Source organism: Phyllostomus discolor, chromosome 3 (assembly GCF_004126475.2).
Source record: "Phyllostomus discolor isolate MPI-MPIP mPhyDis1 chromosome 3, mPhyDis1.pri.v3, whole genome shotgun sequence".
In the NCBI taxonomy this organism is placed as follows: domain Eukaryota; kingdom Metazoa; phylum Chordata; class Mammalia; order Chiroptera; family Phyllostomidae; genus Phyllostomus; species Phyllostomus discolor.
Window position 1 is genome coordinate 89861124 of NC_040905.2, and position 16318 is coordinate 89877441.

General features: G+C 41.5%; 1 protein-coding gene across 2 annotated transcripts in view; it reads left to right on the top strand.

Annotated features, from left to right (window-relative positions):
• Positions 1–1225: 1225 nt before the first annotated feature.
• Positions 1226–16318, top strand: part of ZKSCAN1 (zinc finger with KRAB and SCAN domains 1) — a 44510-nt gene continuing 29417 nt past the window's right edge. The window contains exons 1-5 of one of the 2 annotated variants that reach the window (XM_028506519.2): positions 1226–1373; positions 11320–11840; positions 12907–13057; positions 15717–15808; positions 16087–16213. In XM_028506519.2, the coding sequence (XP_028362320.2) occupies positions 11415–11840; positions 12907–13057; positions 15717–15808; positions 16087–16213 (796 nt within the window). In that variant the 5' untranslated portion in view covers positions 1226–1373; positions 11320–11414. The remainder of the gene's footprint in view (positions 1374–11319; positions 11841–12906; positions 13058–15716; positions 15809–16086; positions 16214–16318) is intronic. The other variant, XM_036019879.1, reaches the window with a different exon arrangement.

Here is a 16318-nt window from a genome sequence, read left to right on the forward strand (position 1 = left end):
AGACTTCTGAGGCTTCATGGCTTCTATCAGCTAACAGCTTCTGCTTACTGATTTCTGCTTGCCCCCCATTTCCTGTTTGTCTAACATTTAAACTCCCCAAGAAAGGGGATCTAGTGTTCCACTAGTCAGAGCTCTCAAGCCAGGCCACCTCAATAGTTGCCAAGGTCAGCATGTTGTATTTTGTGCTTTCCTCAGGTGCCCAAACCTAATCCAATCAGCTGTGGTCCAAAAAGTGGTCATTGTAGCATGAATGTGGTACTTCAAGCATACCAGTCACCTATACAATACAACTATAGTTTTGAACTGTGTGTAAAATAATAAATTAAAAAATATATAACATTATGTATAAAAACAGGAAAGGGATAAATTAAAGCCATCATAGTCAGGTTAGGGTGGAGGGATTACAGATGATTATTTTCTCCATTTTTCAATTTTCATTTAATGGTACTGTAATTGCTTTTTAGTTTTCAAGGTTTTTTATTGTTTTTTAAATTGCCCCCAAGCAGTTTTAGTCATGCCACCAGTCTCTCTCTCCATGAACTTGTCTTGGAACATAGAGCAAAGTCACAACCATTAAAGGTCGTGATCACCCTTGCAACTTGCCAGGTAAAGGTGAAGGTCATAATAGTAGGTTGTAAAAGCACGTTGAAGGTAAAAGTGTCTATTACTATGAAAACTCCTTCTAAACTGCTATAATAGCATATGCCACATAAGCACAACACAGAACCTTATAACTAACTTGGTTATGGAAAGACGTCCTTTGTCCACCCCCAAACCATCCCCAAGTGTTTGAAAATACCACCCACTCAATTGGCAGACATGTCCAGGGCAATTTTATGAAACCTGCCACCCCTGGAGTCACTTTGATCCTCCTCTGTCAACACCCTTGTTTCTGCTCCTCTGACACAAACATACAATTACTAAATATTATTGCTTAATAATAACTATAATTACTACAAGGACTACCCAAGATGGAAGAGCGGAGAAACTGAATTTTCACATGAGTTGGTGCGTGGGCTGAACAGTCTGTGTTTCATTAAGTTTGAATCGCCAGCATCAACTCGGGGCCCACGAGCTGAGGACAGGAAACTCAAAGCTGGAGGCCTGATCACCCACCCAAAGAACTGGGGCCCAGTCCGGAGATTTGGAAACCGAGTAGTAAAATCCTCCGGCACTCCTAGAGAGAACCCGGAAGCGCAGCACAGCCCCGGAAGGCGAGGTGCTGACACACTTCCGGCCTTTGTGACTCATTGTGTCTGAGTCGAGGCGTCGGCAGGGCCTAGGTCCTTGTGCAGCGCCCTTCGGCCGGTCTGAGCCCCAGAGTCAGCTCCCCTTTCTCTCCCAGCGCCCCAAGGCTGCTCCCGGGGCTCACGGTGAGACTTGGGCCGGCCTCTGTGGAGGGCGGGCGGGGCCGCTGGAGGGGTGTGTGTGAGGGTGGGCTCTGGAGCTGCGGCCCTGGGGTCCCCTTTCAGGCAGCCTGGCTGGATGTAAAGAGAGTGCCTATCCCCTCTCCAGGCTCGGCTGTAGGAAGTGCTGTCCCCTAGGGAGACGTTCTCCTCCCCCCACCCCTGGGTCCTGGCGGGAAGGGGGCGAGGGTCTAGTGACCAGGGGTGCTCGGGGACTGGGGAGAAGCCAGCTGCCCTTTCCGGGCCCCTCTCCCGCAGTGTCGACGTCGTCGTTTGACGTTTCTTGGAACAGAGTCGCGAGTGAGCCCACGACCCCAGCCTCTGGTTTTTCTGCTCTCCCTTTGTCGCCATTTGCTTTGATTCCAGTGAGACTTTTTTTTCGGGGTCCTTCAGGACCTTGAGGTGGAAAATGTGGAAGGCCGAGGAATGGACACGTTTTGAAACGCAGCCATACATATTTCCAGATCATTGCTTCTCCTTACTCCACCCCACCCCTGAACCGGGATTAAAGAGTAGTTGAAGCTTAGACTGGATCAAGAAGCGATTCGGATCTAGTAGAGATTATGTACATTCCACTCTCTTTCTGCTTTATGGAGTATTTTGAAGGCTTTGGAAATCCACCTTATCTGTCAGAAAGATGAGGTGGATTTTTTTCGGTTCTGGGTAGCTATTCTTGACTTGGCATGGGTGAGATAGTGAAGAAAATTTGTGGAAATTACACTGTGGGATCAGGGGAATGATTCCCTGAGTGACCTTGAATAAGACAACACATTTTGTCAGCTGTCAATTTTGTCATTAATAATATTAACTAGGTTTTCTCAAAAGGTCCCTCATTTTGAAATTCAATCTAGTCAATATATTGAATAGTTGAAAAATTCAGCTATAGTTCGCCCTAACAGTGCCTCCTCCCCTCCTCGCAGTGCCTCCAGTACACAGTAAGATACTTTCATTATAGAGAGTGGCTGTTACATGGCCTGGGACCAAAGAAAGCATTTATTGTACAGGCCAATACTCCATGGATTTGGAGGTGGTCAGTAAATATGTGTTGAATTGAATTGTGGAGAATTCATTGTAACCGGCTCAACAAAGCACTCTTACTATATATGCTGGCCAAATGAATAGCTGTATTACATAGGGAGCCATAAGAACAGCTTGCCCCAGAATGTTTTTCCAAGTTGTATTGCCTCTGAATTACTGTGCAATATTCCTGTTCATCTTTTCAGGCAGTTTCCACCAATCTTTCTTCTTTTTTTTTTTAGATTTTATTTATTTACTTTCAGAGAGGGGAGGAAGGAAGGGAAAGAAATATCGATGTGTGAGAGATGCATCAGTTGATTGCCTCTCACAGGCCTGCAACCCAGGTGTAAGCCCTGAGTGGGAATCTAACCAGCGACCTTTAGTTTTCAGGCTGGCACTCAGTCCACTGAGCCACAGCAGCCAGGGCTCCACCAATCTTAAAATACAAAGAGGGAAGCTAGCTAATTAACGCCATAGTATTTTGCATATTTTCCACTTGCTCTAAGCATGTACATTTTTTCTAGCTTTATATTGCATCTAAATACACAGGGTTAAATCTCAATGTTTCTTTCTGGGGTAGTATTGATACTCTTTGTGTAGCTAGCTGTCTTTTAAAGGTACCTTTTTTAGACATTTTAAAACAGTTTATAGCTCTGTTAAAAAATGGGAGGGGGGCAGTTTGTTTAAACTTTGAAGACTACACCCTGGAAAAAAATAATGGTCTGTTTAGAAAATAGCCTTTGGAATAAAGTGAGCTTGTAACTCCAAGCCCTGTTTGTAAGAAAATCGTTTGTATTTATCCTTGGTGAGAACTGGTTGCTGGGGGTAATCTTATCTAAATCGGATAGAATGTCAGAATGTTTTTCAGCTCAGAGAGACCCCAGAGGTAGTATTCTCCTCCCAGTTCCTTCTCCCAATTTGACAGATAAGGATACTGAGTGCCAGGGAGGTTAAATACCAGGGAGAATCCCCTTCCTCCAAAATGGAATTTATTTATAAAAAATTGTGTATTTATTCTTACATGTTTAAACTTAAGTCAACTTCAAAGTACTCTCCATTTGATGCATTAAACCTATTGAGACATTTTTTTCCACTGCTCAAAACAGTTTTTGAAATCATCACTTTTGATACATTTTAATGCTTCTGCTGTTTGTTTCATCTCTTCCACAATGGCAAACTGTTTCCCATTGAGAACTTTTTTCACTGGGGAAACAAACAAAAAAGTCGTTCTGGGTGAAATCAGGTGAATAAAGAAGGTGGGACACTCAGTGTTTTGGCCAAGGTCAAAAACTGCTGAACACTCAGCACAGTGTGGGCAGGTGTGCACATAAATCACTCATGAAATGGGCAAAGGCGTTGAAAGTTCAAAAAAATTCTCCGAAACAGAACACAGTCTCTCACAATGCCAGCTGGTCCACTGACACAGATGAGTTCTTACAACACTCAGATAGCGGGGAAAGCCTGTACTATAAGGGGCCTGCCCTCCAGAAGATGGTTTTTTGGGGTCCTCCTACCAAGGATGAGTTACCATCCCATCCTTGGTAGCTCGGGGACATGGTCTTATTTGTGAGACACTAGAACTCAGGTGTTCCAACCTGTGCTGCTTTCATTATGGCAGGATTTCTCCCATTGCTTTATCTTTTAAGTAGACTGAAAGTTGGAAGGTACAAGTTATTACACCTCTGAAGTTTATTTTTTAAAATTAAAAAATTAAAATGCTTCTTTAGTGTCTACTAAATGCCAGACATTCTTAAGTGCTTTACATGTGTTAACTCATTTAATCCTCCCAACAACTCTGTGAGGCAAATACTGTTTCATATTTTCACTATATAGGTGAGGAAACATGCATAGAGAGATTACGTTGATTAAAATCATGTGGTAAGTGGTAGAGCAGCTTCATGAAACTCTTCCAAGTAACCAATTTGAAGGCAATATTGAATGCTGTATGAATGGGCAAAAAAATAGTAACATCATCAAGTAGTTTTTTAAAAACTAATTCTTGCAAGGAATCATATGAAGTGGTCCAATAGGTACAAAGAAGCATACTCTTAACAACAGTCCAATTGAGGAGGGAAGGCATGAAAAATTACAGAAAAAGAAAGCATAAGAACTTAATAGCACATGGGTGCAGACCATTAGGGCCAGGAGATTAGAAATGGGGGGAAAGCTGTGTGTTCCCACTATGTGGGAAAACTAAAAGAAAACCCAGCCCTTTCACTCCTGTTGTGACTTTCCTCTTGCCCAGAGTAGGAGTAGAGAAACGGGGGGAGGGGAACAGGGAGTGTGCCTATACCCTCATGTCTTTTTCTTTAGGTCTCACTTCCTCTTCCCAGTCTCTTCCTCTTAAGTTCCACTGACCCAAAGAGTGTCCTGCTCTTAAAACTCTGGGCTGGGTGTGGGTACAGATCAAGATTCCATTCCTTCAGTTCTCCTTAATATAGCTAATACAGGATAGAATTTTCATGAAAAAGATTTCTGATGCTAGCCTAGTTACTGCGCTAGTTCTCATTGTCCTGTTTGAATGCCCTACCTGGTTGATTTTACAGTAAATGATTCCCACTTGCATCTTCTGCTGTGTCTCTAGTTGCACAGCTTTCTAGTGAAAACGGTGGGTGTCAGATGAGGCCCATTCCTGAGTGGTCATCCTTCATAGGCCTTCCTCTTAGATTCTGTATGTGCACAGAAACCCTTCCTTACCCCACATGTTGGGACAGGGTAAGTTGATACGATAGAGCTTGAACTGAGGAGTCCTACAGACCTAATTTCAAATCCTGGCTCTACCATTTAATTGCTGTGTGACCTTGGGTATATTTAACATCAGTAAACCTTAGTTGTATCATTGTAAAGTGAGATGATAATTGTATCTACTTCCTAAGATTGTGTGAAATGCATAATACAATATATGGTACGGAGAAGGCTTCTTGAATACTAATGAGGGACAAATGGCATTTTAGCTTAGTTCTGAAGGGTAAGTAGGCACTGAATAGATATGAGAGTATAGCAATCAAAATACAAGGTATATTTAGGAAATGCTGAATAAACTTATTTTGCTGGACAACAAAGATTCATGCAAAGGGAGGGGGAGAAATTGTTAGGAAATGAAGCTTAAGGGGAAACTGGGAGCAGGCACTGGAGTTGTTGACTGCAAGCCTGTAGAGTTCTAGGGAAAATAATCTGAGAGTAAGGTGGGGGGTGGGGAAGTATGAACAAAGAATTGCTTCTCCCTGATGCTCAGAGACTGAAGCCATGTAAGAAGAGAGGAGTCCCGAAAGGTTAGATTCTGAGCCTGAGTGACTGAGATATTATTAATAGAATATTGGATCACTAATTGACACTAAAGGCAATTAGGAGATGGCAAGGAATTGGGGGCTGTAATAGTTTGAGTAGTTCTTATTTCTTATATTCATTTTAACAGAATTAAACTGTCAAGTACTCTGGGACGTAAGTACAAATAATACGACAGTCCCTGTTTTTGAGGGGCTTAAAATTTATTTGGGAGGTGGAGATGGGAACTGCAACCCAAATAATGATAATACAAGGAGAATGTAAGTGCCTTAATTTAGGGACAGAGAAAGTACTAAGGGTGTTCAAAGGAGGAAGGTAACCTTAATTAATTTGAAATAACAGGAACATTATACACATCTTGAAAAGTGAGTAAAAATCTGACCATTATGGAACATTAATGTACCAGAAAGGCTGAATTTTAGGGGATCACTAAGAAAAGTAGTAAGAGGTGAGAATGGAAAAGTACAATGTGGTGTATTGTTTGACCGTTAAATTGGTAGATTTCAAGGATTCTGTGACAGTGATTGAGGGTAAGGAGGGAATGACCAGGAGCATACTTTGGCAATACTGTATTGGTCTTGGCATGTTGTCCATATCAGAACAGGGAGAAATGGAAGCTAGAGGAACTATGTGCAGTGGTGACACTAGTCTAGGCAGGAGATGTGGAGTTCGAATTATGGTAGTGGAAAATAATTGTGGGAGATGTAGCAGGAAAAGATAATCTTCCTTTTGACTTTTCACAATAAGGAAACTAAGACTTACAGGAATTAATTAGCCTCTACTTGGCTTAAGCTAGCCAAAGGGGTAATCTCCTGGACTACCCACTCACTGCCTCTTCCTGTAGAGATCTTGGCTATTCTGACGCCCCAGTTCCAGGGAACCTCTTCCTAGAAGTTGCCTTGTTTTAATCAGTTAAGTTACTTCTCAGGGCTCCTCCAGCACTCCTGTTGAGACCTTAGAACAGTTGGCACGTTCTACTTTGTACTGTGATAATTTGTATAAAAATAGGAATCTTGCTTCTCATGTATTTATTCCCCTCAGTCTAGCAGGACACCTTGCATATTGTGGATATGCAGAAATGTTTAGGAAATTGAATGATTGTAGCTGTGAGGACTTCATTGGGAAAACTACTCAGAGTCTGAAAAAACAGTATTTACCTCAGGGAGGAAGCGGGGTACAAAACAGTTCTGAAGGAATCAAAAGGAAAGGCTAGACTATGGTTTGCAATAGGACTTTTTACCAGTTTAATGTCCTTGTTAAAATGACTTAATTACCCTATTTCCTTTACATTTAAGAAGAAAGCCCTTTTGAATGTAATGTTCTTTATTGTTGTTACAGACTACTAGTGTAATAAGGATTTCTGTTTTTCATTAAGGACAAAAAATGAGATAGAATAAAATCATATTCTTTGTGGTTAAATCAGTCATCTCCAAACTTTTATGGTCACACATTCCTATCAATTAAAAACTAAAAATTACATACATGTACTGTTATATTTTGTATAACAAAATAAAAATACATTAAATTACGCTATTTAAAAATAACTTTTGTGCTTTAAATGTACACAATCCCTTTGCCACCAAAATTACTAATAATTTTTTGTGAGAGCCATGTAATTAAAAATGCTTCGCTAGTTTAAAGCTCTTGGCTTAACTCATTGGATATAGCAATTGGATGCTCAGTCTCTAAAACTTGAATTTGATGCTTAATTTTGATGGATATAAAGGTGAAAAAGAAGCCTCACGAAGTTTTGTCAAGTCAAATGGAAGAAACACATTGTCAGCTGGCTCTGTTTAGTAATTCGCCCACCAACCATGGTAAATTTTTGTTGAAGTTCAGCTAGTACCTTTCTGTTTCCATGAGCCTAAATCAACCACCTGTTCTTACAAACTAAGCAGAAGGTTTTTAATATTTTTAACAAACAGGCTTATGACCTACTAAAATTGTTCATCTGGGAGATTTTTAAACAATTTAGAAAATAATTTCAAGTTTTTAAAATGTGTAGATAATAAGGATAATTAGTCATTTTCGGCAGTTAAACGTACATAACAACATATGTGTCCCAGCATACGTCTGTTAAATAGTTCTTTCCTCACACCCTTTTTTTATAGCACCTACTTTCTCACTGTTTCGCTCCTCATTTGATTTAGATTTACTTGGGTTTTCACCTCCTAACCTGGCTGAGTAAAACCTTGCTCTAGATAGAATTTCAGTTGTGCCGTTTTCTTGTTAATGTGTTTGTGTCATTAGTATTTCCTGTAATTGTAGTTTCTCTAAGAATCTCTAAAGCCACTTTTTTAAAGATATAACTGACATATAACATACTAGTTTCAGATGTACAACATAATGATTCAATATTGCGAAATGTCCACCACAGTAAGTCTAGTTAATTTCAGTCACCGTAGTTAGAAAACTTTTCATGATGAGAATTTTTAAGATCTACTGTGAGCAATTTCAGATGTGCAGTACAGTATTACTAACTGTAGTCTCCATACTGTGTATTACATTAAGAACTTACTTAATTTATAAGTAGAAGTTTGTACCATTTGACCTCTTCACCCAATCCCCAATCCCATACTCATCTTTTTTATACCTCCTTAACTTTTATTACTTATTTTTAAATTATATTTCATTGATTATGCTATAACAGTTGTCCTGATTTTTTCTCCCTTTGACCCCGTCTACCGACACTCTCCACTCCCTCAGCCAATCCCGCAACCATTGTTATGTCCATGGGTCATGCGTATAAATTCTTTGGCTACTTCATTTCTTAACACTGTACTTTACAACCCCATGGCTATCCTGCAACTACCTATTTGTACTTCTTAATCCCCTCACCTCTTCATCCAGTCCACTAAGCCCCCTCCCATCTGCCAACCATCACAGTGCTCTCCATATCCATGAATCTGTCTCTGTTCTTGTTTGCTTAGTTTGGTTTTTTATATTCAATTGTCAACAGATATGTATTTTTGCCATTTTATTGTTCCTAGTTTTGATCTTTTTCCTGAATAAGTCCTTTTAACATTTCATATAATAAAGGTTCAGTGATGATGAATACCTTTAGTTTTTTCTTGTCTGGGAAGCCCTTCTATTCTAAATGATAGCTTTGCTAGTAGAGCAATCTTGACTGTAGGTCTTTGCTTTTCATGACTTTGAATAGTTCTTGCCAATCCCATCTAGCCTGCAAAGTTTCTTTAGAAAAGTCAGCTGACAGTCTAATGGGAACTACCCTGTAAATAACTAACTTCTTTTTTCTTGATGCTGCTTTTAAGAGTCTCTCTTTATCTTTACCTTTGGCATTTTATTATGCTGTGTCTTGGAGTGGGGCTCTTTGCATCCATCTTGTTTAGGATTCTGTGCTTCCTGGACTTGCATGTCTATTAAATGGTTCTTTATTTCAATTAGTGTATCCTTTGTTTCAGACTGGATCTTTTTTATGCTACTGAGGTCCTCACTAAGGTCCTTGAGCATCCTTATAGCCAGTATTTTGAACTCTGTATCAGGTAGATTGCCTATCTCCATTTCATTTAGCTCTTTTTCTGGAGTTTTGGTCTGTTCTTTCATTTGGGCCGTGTTTCTTTTGTGTCCTCATTTCAGCAGCCTCCCTGTATTTGTTTCTGTGTACTAGGTAGAGCTGCTTTGACTCTGTGTCTCGGTAGTGTAGCCTAATGTAGTAGGTGTCCTGTAGAATCCAGTGACACAGCCCCTGTGGGTTGTGTCACTGGATCCTACAGGACACAAGCTGGGTACTCAAGTTGCACCTTTCGTGTGGGCTGAGAACATCCTCCTCTTGTAGTTGAGCTTGGGTTGCTGTTGGCAGATCAGTGGGAGGGATTTACCCAGGCCAGTCAACAGCAAGGATTAGCTGTGACCACTTACTACCAACATCTGCTCTCTGTAGAGGATTAGCTGTGCAGGGGCAGCATTGTGGTACTCCAGTGTGGTCTGTAGCTATCCACTGGGTGCATTGGCCCTGGGGTTTCCTGGGTGGTGCAGGCCAAGGTCATCCCCCCATCACCCTGCTTGAGCAGGGCCACCCTGCTTGAGCTATAAAGCACTTTGAGATGGCTGCTACTTGTGCTGGGCTTGGAGATTCCCACATGAGCCAAGCTGTGAATCTAGGCTGGCTGCTGCTAGTGCCAGGCCTGGGGCTCACTGAGGCCAGCTGTTGCTTGTTTGAGAGGTTTTAGGAAGGTTTGAAGCATGAGCAAAGACCAGCCATTTGTGTGGAAAAGCAGCTTGGGTGGGCCTGTAAGTTGGGGCAGAGTCTGGAGATCTCCAAGGCAGGTCAAACAGTGTTAGCCAGGTTGATGGAGTATTAGATGTGGTACCAGCTTTCTGGCTCTGTGGCTCTGTGGGGGGGAGGGTTTAGAAATGGGACAGTGGCCTCTGCTAGCCTTGATACCTGACACATCAGTTCCTCCCTGTCTGCCACTGGTGCCTTTCAATCTACTATCCCAGTGCTGGAACTCAGAGAGAGTGAGTCTGAGTAGGTGAATCCATGTGTGGGTTCTTTAAGAGGAACTACTTGGGGCTCCAGAACTTTCTTCCACCAACTCAATCCCCTCTGGTTTTTGCAGCCAAAAGTTGTGGGGACTTATCTTCCCAGCACTGGAACCCTGGGCTGGGGTATCTGGTGTGGGGCTGGGACTCCTCGTTCCCAATATATCCCTCCCAAACTTATCCACTACCCATGATTTGGGATCAGCCCATTCTGTGTCCGTACCCCTCCTACCAGTCTGGACGGATGTGTTTTTTTTTAATTCCATAGTTGTCAGACTTTATCCAACTTGATTTCTGACAGTTCTGAGTAATGGTTGTTCTATATCTTAGTTGTAATTTTGATGTGGTTGTACAAAGAGGTGAGCCATGTCCACTTACAGCACCGCCATCTTGACTGGAAGTCCTCTCCATGCTCATCTCTTAAACGCTAGAAAAAGTAATCCTTTATTCCATAAACTGGTCTCAGTTAAAGCAGGAAACATCACAATACCTAAAAGTGAACTTGTGAATGAAGGCACCATGGCAGCCCTCTGTGTAGAGGGAGAGGCGGCTCCCACATTTCCCTTTAGCCTGACGACAATACCATAAAAATAATAGAAATAGCTACATGGTAGATTAGCACTTCCAGGGCTTCATATTTGGTGTGAACATTGATTCCACTAAGTAGGTAGCCATCTGCTGCTGAGCAAAATACCTAAATTATCTAAGCCTTAGTCATGTTATTTGGAAAGTGGTAGTTGCATTTGTGCCCACCTGCTAGGGTTGTTGTGGGATGAAATAATGTTGTTAGTGCAGTGCTTGAAGTCTCTGCCTGTACCCTGCTGACATTCAGCTCTTGCCAGGTTAAGTACTATAAAGGCATGATGTCGTACCTGCTGTCCTCCTGGAGGTAAGGTGCTCAGAATCAAACATGCTGAGGGTAGAATTTGCCCATTAGAGGCAAACCCTAATGTATAAAGTGACTGTAAAAACATTGTGACTCTGAAAGGTTTTTTTCTCCTTACTGTTCAGAGGCATTCTTAGTGCCTTGATGTAGAGTCTTGTATGAAGTGTTGATAGCACAGGTCACTTTTCATAAAGGTACTAATTACTTTTTTTAAAACTGCAGAAACAGGTATCAGAAACGTCTCCTAGGACAGAAAGGAAAGCACAGACCCTGTTTGGACCCTGTTTGTTTGGATCAAGTCAGTTCCCTGACCCTGAATGATGACTGCTGAATCAAGGGAAGCCACTGGTCTGTCCCCCCAGGCTGCCCAGGAGAAGGATGGTATCGTAATAGTGAAGGTAGAAGAGGAAGATGAGGAAGACCACATGTGGGGGCAGGATTCCAGCCTGCAGGAGACTCCTCCTCCTGACCCAGAGATCTTCCGCCAGCGTTTCAGGCACTTCTGTTATCAGAACACTTTTGGGCCTCGAGAGGCTCTGAGTCGGCTGAAGGAACTCTGTCATCAGTGGCTACGACCAGAGATAAACACCAAGGAGCAGATCCTGGAGCTGCTGGTGCTGGAGCAGTTCCTTTCCATCCTGCCCAAGGAGCTTCAAGTCTGGCTGCAGGAATACCGTCCTGATAGTGGGGAGGAGGCTGTGACCCTTCTGGAAGATTTGGAGCTTGATTTATCAGGACAGCAGGTGAGAAGGGGTGGAATTTATGTGTGAGCAGCACGCAGAGTCTGAAACTAGAACAAAGAGAAAGTTACTGATTTAAAATTAGTGTTAGTAGTTTTAGTATTAGACTAGTTATAAGTGTTAATATATAAGCTACTACTTATGTATAATAGCTATATCTACTCATGTGTTATATATGCATTTGTGAGGTCTGTCCAGAAAAAGTCCAGCCATTGTTAATATAATGGGAATGATTTGCATAACATTGATGTAACCTGGCAGCCAAGGAAAGTGGACTGGAATGCACATGCGTGAACAATGACAACTTCACTGTACTAGTCAGTGGGGGTGGTGGATGCTATTGAGTGAGCATGTGTACTGTGTGGCCATTACATTCAAAATGACTGAGTAAGTAGAGCAATAAATCTGCATCAAATTTTGTGGTAAGCACGAATATTCCCCCGTGGAAACTATTAGGGTGATCCAGAAGGCTGCAGCTGTGGGCACCTGGTGATCCGCAGCTTCACCATGACAACACGCCCACTCATGCATCACATTTTATGCAGAGATTTTTGGTGAAACATCAAATCTACCCAGGTAACTTATAGCCCAGATTTGGTATCCTGCAACTTCCAGCTTTTCCCAAAGCTACAATCACCTTTGAAAGGGAAGATATTTCAGACCATCAATGAGATTCGGGAATATACAACAAGGCAGCTGATGATTATTGGGAGAACTATGTGAATCCCCAAGGTGCCTTCTTTGAAGAGGACTGGGGTGTCATTGTCCTATGTACAATGTATCTTGTATCTTGAATAAATGTGTTTTTCATAGTACGTGGCTGGATACCTTTGGGACAGATCTTGTATAATGTTATCTATCTATATAAAATAAACTAATATATAAGCTACTAGTAATATAAGCTAGTTATTAGTAGTTTGTAGTGGTTATTCTCCCTGCTTTGCTTGGAAATTAAAAAGTATTCTGGCCTTCTCTCCCCTGCATCCTGGTATACTTTTGTTCTTTTCTGTTTATTTAAAGTCCTCATTAAAAAGTAACATACTCACAAACCCAACCTGTTTGTCCTCAGGTCCCAGGTCAAGTTCATGGACCTGAGATGCTTGCAAGGGGGATGGTGCCTCTGGATCCTATACAGGAGTCCACAAGCTTTGACCATCATGAGAACACCCAGTCCCATTTCAAGCATTCATCTCGGAAACCCCGCCTCGTACAATCACGGGGTAAGAAGCAAGGTTTGTTGTGGGGGAAAGAAGCAAACTATTCCAGAATGGGTGTGCCCCCTCTGTGTTGCTAAATGCCCGTAATAAAGAAGCATGCTTGGGTTTTTTTGGGGGGGGTGGGTGTTAAACATTTTATTTATTTATTTTTAGAGAGGGAAGGGAGGGGGAGAAAGAGAGAGAGGAGAGAGAGAGAGAGAGAGAGAGAGAGAGGGAGGGACAGAGACACACATCAATGTGTGGTTGCTGGGGGCTGTGGTCTGCAACCCAGGCATGTACCCTGGCTGGGAATCGAACCTGCGACACTTTGGTTCATGGCCCGTGCTCAATCCACTGAACTACGCCAGTCAGGGTGAAGCATGCTTGTTTTTATCATTATACATTATTGCCATTACTGACTATTAGGGGAAATATAATTTACAGACCAATCTCAGGAGTTAAATGTTACTAAGGAAGTAAATGAAATGTGCATAATGAACTTAGATGGACATTACATTGTTTGTTGACTTGTTAACATTCTGGATGTCTAACAGATTTTGATTTTTTTTTTAATAGGAAAGTGCTTAGAAGAGATAATATACTTTCAGCCTAGGTTTTGAAACACTATAGTGCATCATAAATTACTTTATAGAGTCCATTTTACAATTTATTTTATTTAAAATATATAAAAATGTCGTATAACATCAGTTTTTCTAGGTTACTTTCTAAATTTTCAAACAATGGAAAAGGATGGAAAAATTTGGTTTTGGGGGGAAGAACATAAGGAAAAGCATTATTTTAGGGTCATGGAAATAAATATCAGTTTAATTATCAGAGCTTAAGGAAGTATTCTCTTCTGTGCTTTCTGGAGGATAGCCTGCATTCATGCTTCAGAAATCCATATAAATCAGTACATTGTGATGTTTAACCCACCACTGTTCACACAGTCCCACTTATGACCTTCTAGGGTATATAAGGTCTCCACACTCCACAGGGGTGAAGTCAGGAAATTGAAGAGGGTATTTATGGTTTTAAGTGCCAGATTAGAACTTCAGGTTACTGAAATAACAGTTTTAAGAGACCCTGGTATATACAGTTGTCACTTAATAAATAGTGCTATAGTGAATTGAGGGATATGCATTTATTCTCAATTTTTTCTTTGTGCTATACATCATTTAGAGTGTTTCCTAACTCCCAGAAGGTTAAAGTGCTAAGGTACTTGATCTTTTCTTACATTTTGCTTTAGCTCATTTTATTATTGTACTGTCTGAAATAGTTACAAATTTAGTAATTCAGTTTAAATTCATTTCTTTAATATTACTTGGCAAGGGAGGATTTTAATTTTGCACTTAAAAATTTTTCTAACTGTTCTTTCCCATTGCAGTTAGTGTGATTATATGATATATTATAGATATTTTTATTAGATGAGTGTCATATACCTTTATACCTTTATAAATATCTCATTAACATTTGAACCATGTATATACATTTCATCAAAAAACTGGATATAGCCCTGGCTGGTTTAGCTCAGTGGATTGAGCATAGGGCTGTGAACCAAAGGATCACTGGTTTGATTCCCAGTCAAAGCACATGCCTGGGTTGTGGGCCAGGTCCCCAGTGGAGAGCACGTGAGAGGTAACCACACATTGATGTTTTTCACCCACTCTTTCTCCTTCCCTTCCCCTCTCTCTAAAAATAAATAAATAAACTATTTAAAAACTAGATCTATGAGGGAGAAAAGTAGAGGGATAAAAAATGACAAAACCCAGAAGTAGGAAGACCCCCTTCCTACCTTCATTTCAAGATTACTACTAAAGATTTGTAAAGGTGTGTTGCATTTTTAACAAATGGGATTGTTTTAAAATTTGTATTTATTTTTTTAAGACTTTATTTATTTTTTTAGAGAGGGAATGGAGGGAGAAAGAGAGAGAGGGAGAAACATCAGTGTATCAATGTGTGGTTGCTGGGGGTCGTGGCCTGCAACCTAGGCATGTGCCCTGACTGGGAATTGAACCTGCGACGCTTTGGTTCGCAGCCCATGCTCAATGCACTGAGCTACGCCAGCCAGGGCTAAAATTTGTATTTATTGATTTTAGAGGGGGGGAGAGATAGAAATATCGATTTGTTGTTCCACTTATTTATGCATTAGCTGGTTGAGTCTTATATGTGCTCTGACCAGGGATCAAACCGGCAACCTTGGCATGCCTTAACCAACTTAGCTACCTGGCCAGGGCCTAAATGGGATTCTGATGTCCTATTACTTGTTCTTCAGACTGGAGAAAATTAAATTTTGAGCCAGGCTTGAATCATGGACTGAATGTTACCTACTTCTGTAGCTGAGAGTAGGAATGTGGGTTCTAGATCTGACTCAGCCATTCTTAAATGTATAACTTTAAACAAGTTATTTACCCTCTCAAGGCCTCAGTTACCTATTCTTTAAAACACAGGGGTTAGATCAGGTAATTTTAAGGATCCTTTTTATATGATTCCTTGTCCTGCCTAAGAATAGAAATATTGGGAAAACAGAGGTCATGCTTTTTCTTTTTTAATTCTCTCTAGTTACCTATTCTGTAGTTGAACATTGAACATTCTGATACAGGAAAAAAAAGAGTGCCTTTGGGCCCTTCTTAGAGGGGAGGCTAAGAGCAGAGCAGATTTTGCTCAGTTCTTTCTCCTCCCTCAGCTCTTCCTGCCACCCATGTTCCTGCCTCTCACCACGAGGAGAGTCCCAGAGACCAGGCAATGACATCTGCACTACTCACGGCAGATTCCCAGGTGAGCTGTGGGCCCCTCTGCCCTCCTGAGTCCCTCATATCTGCCTCTTCCTGGAGTTCTTTTAACAGTCTCCACCCAGGACACTAAACTCTTGAAGTCCCTGCCCACACAGTAGCTGTACCCATCCACCCCTCAGTCCACCAGAGCCTGGCATGGTTACCTTTTTTCCCCCAGCACCCTGCAGGTTTGTAAATCACCTCTGTCCCTGACTCCAGGTTTGGGCAATGGGTTTCTCTCTGAACTTTGGGGGAACTGAGTGTGGGGATCTCATATTTCAGGCGATGGTGAAGATCGAGGACATGGCTGTGTCCCTTATCCTGGAGGAATGGGGATGTCAGAACCTGGCTCGGAGGAATCTCAATAGGGACAACAGGCAGGAGACTTATGGGAACGTGTTTTCCCAGGGTAAGACTGCAGGATTATTGTCTTGTAAGATTGCTTTGCTTCTTTTTGTTAGTTGTGGGTCTCTGATGTGTTCAGTTGAGTGTTGGCAAGGATTTAGAGACTACT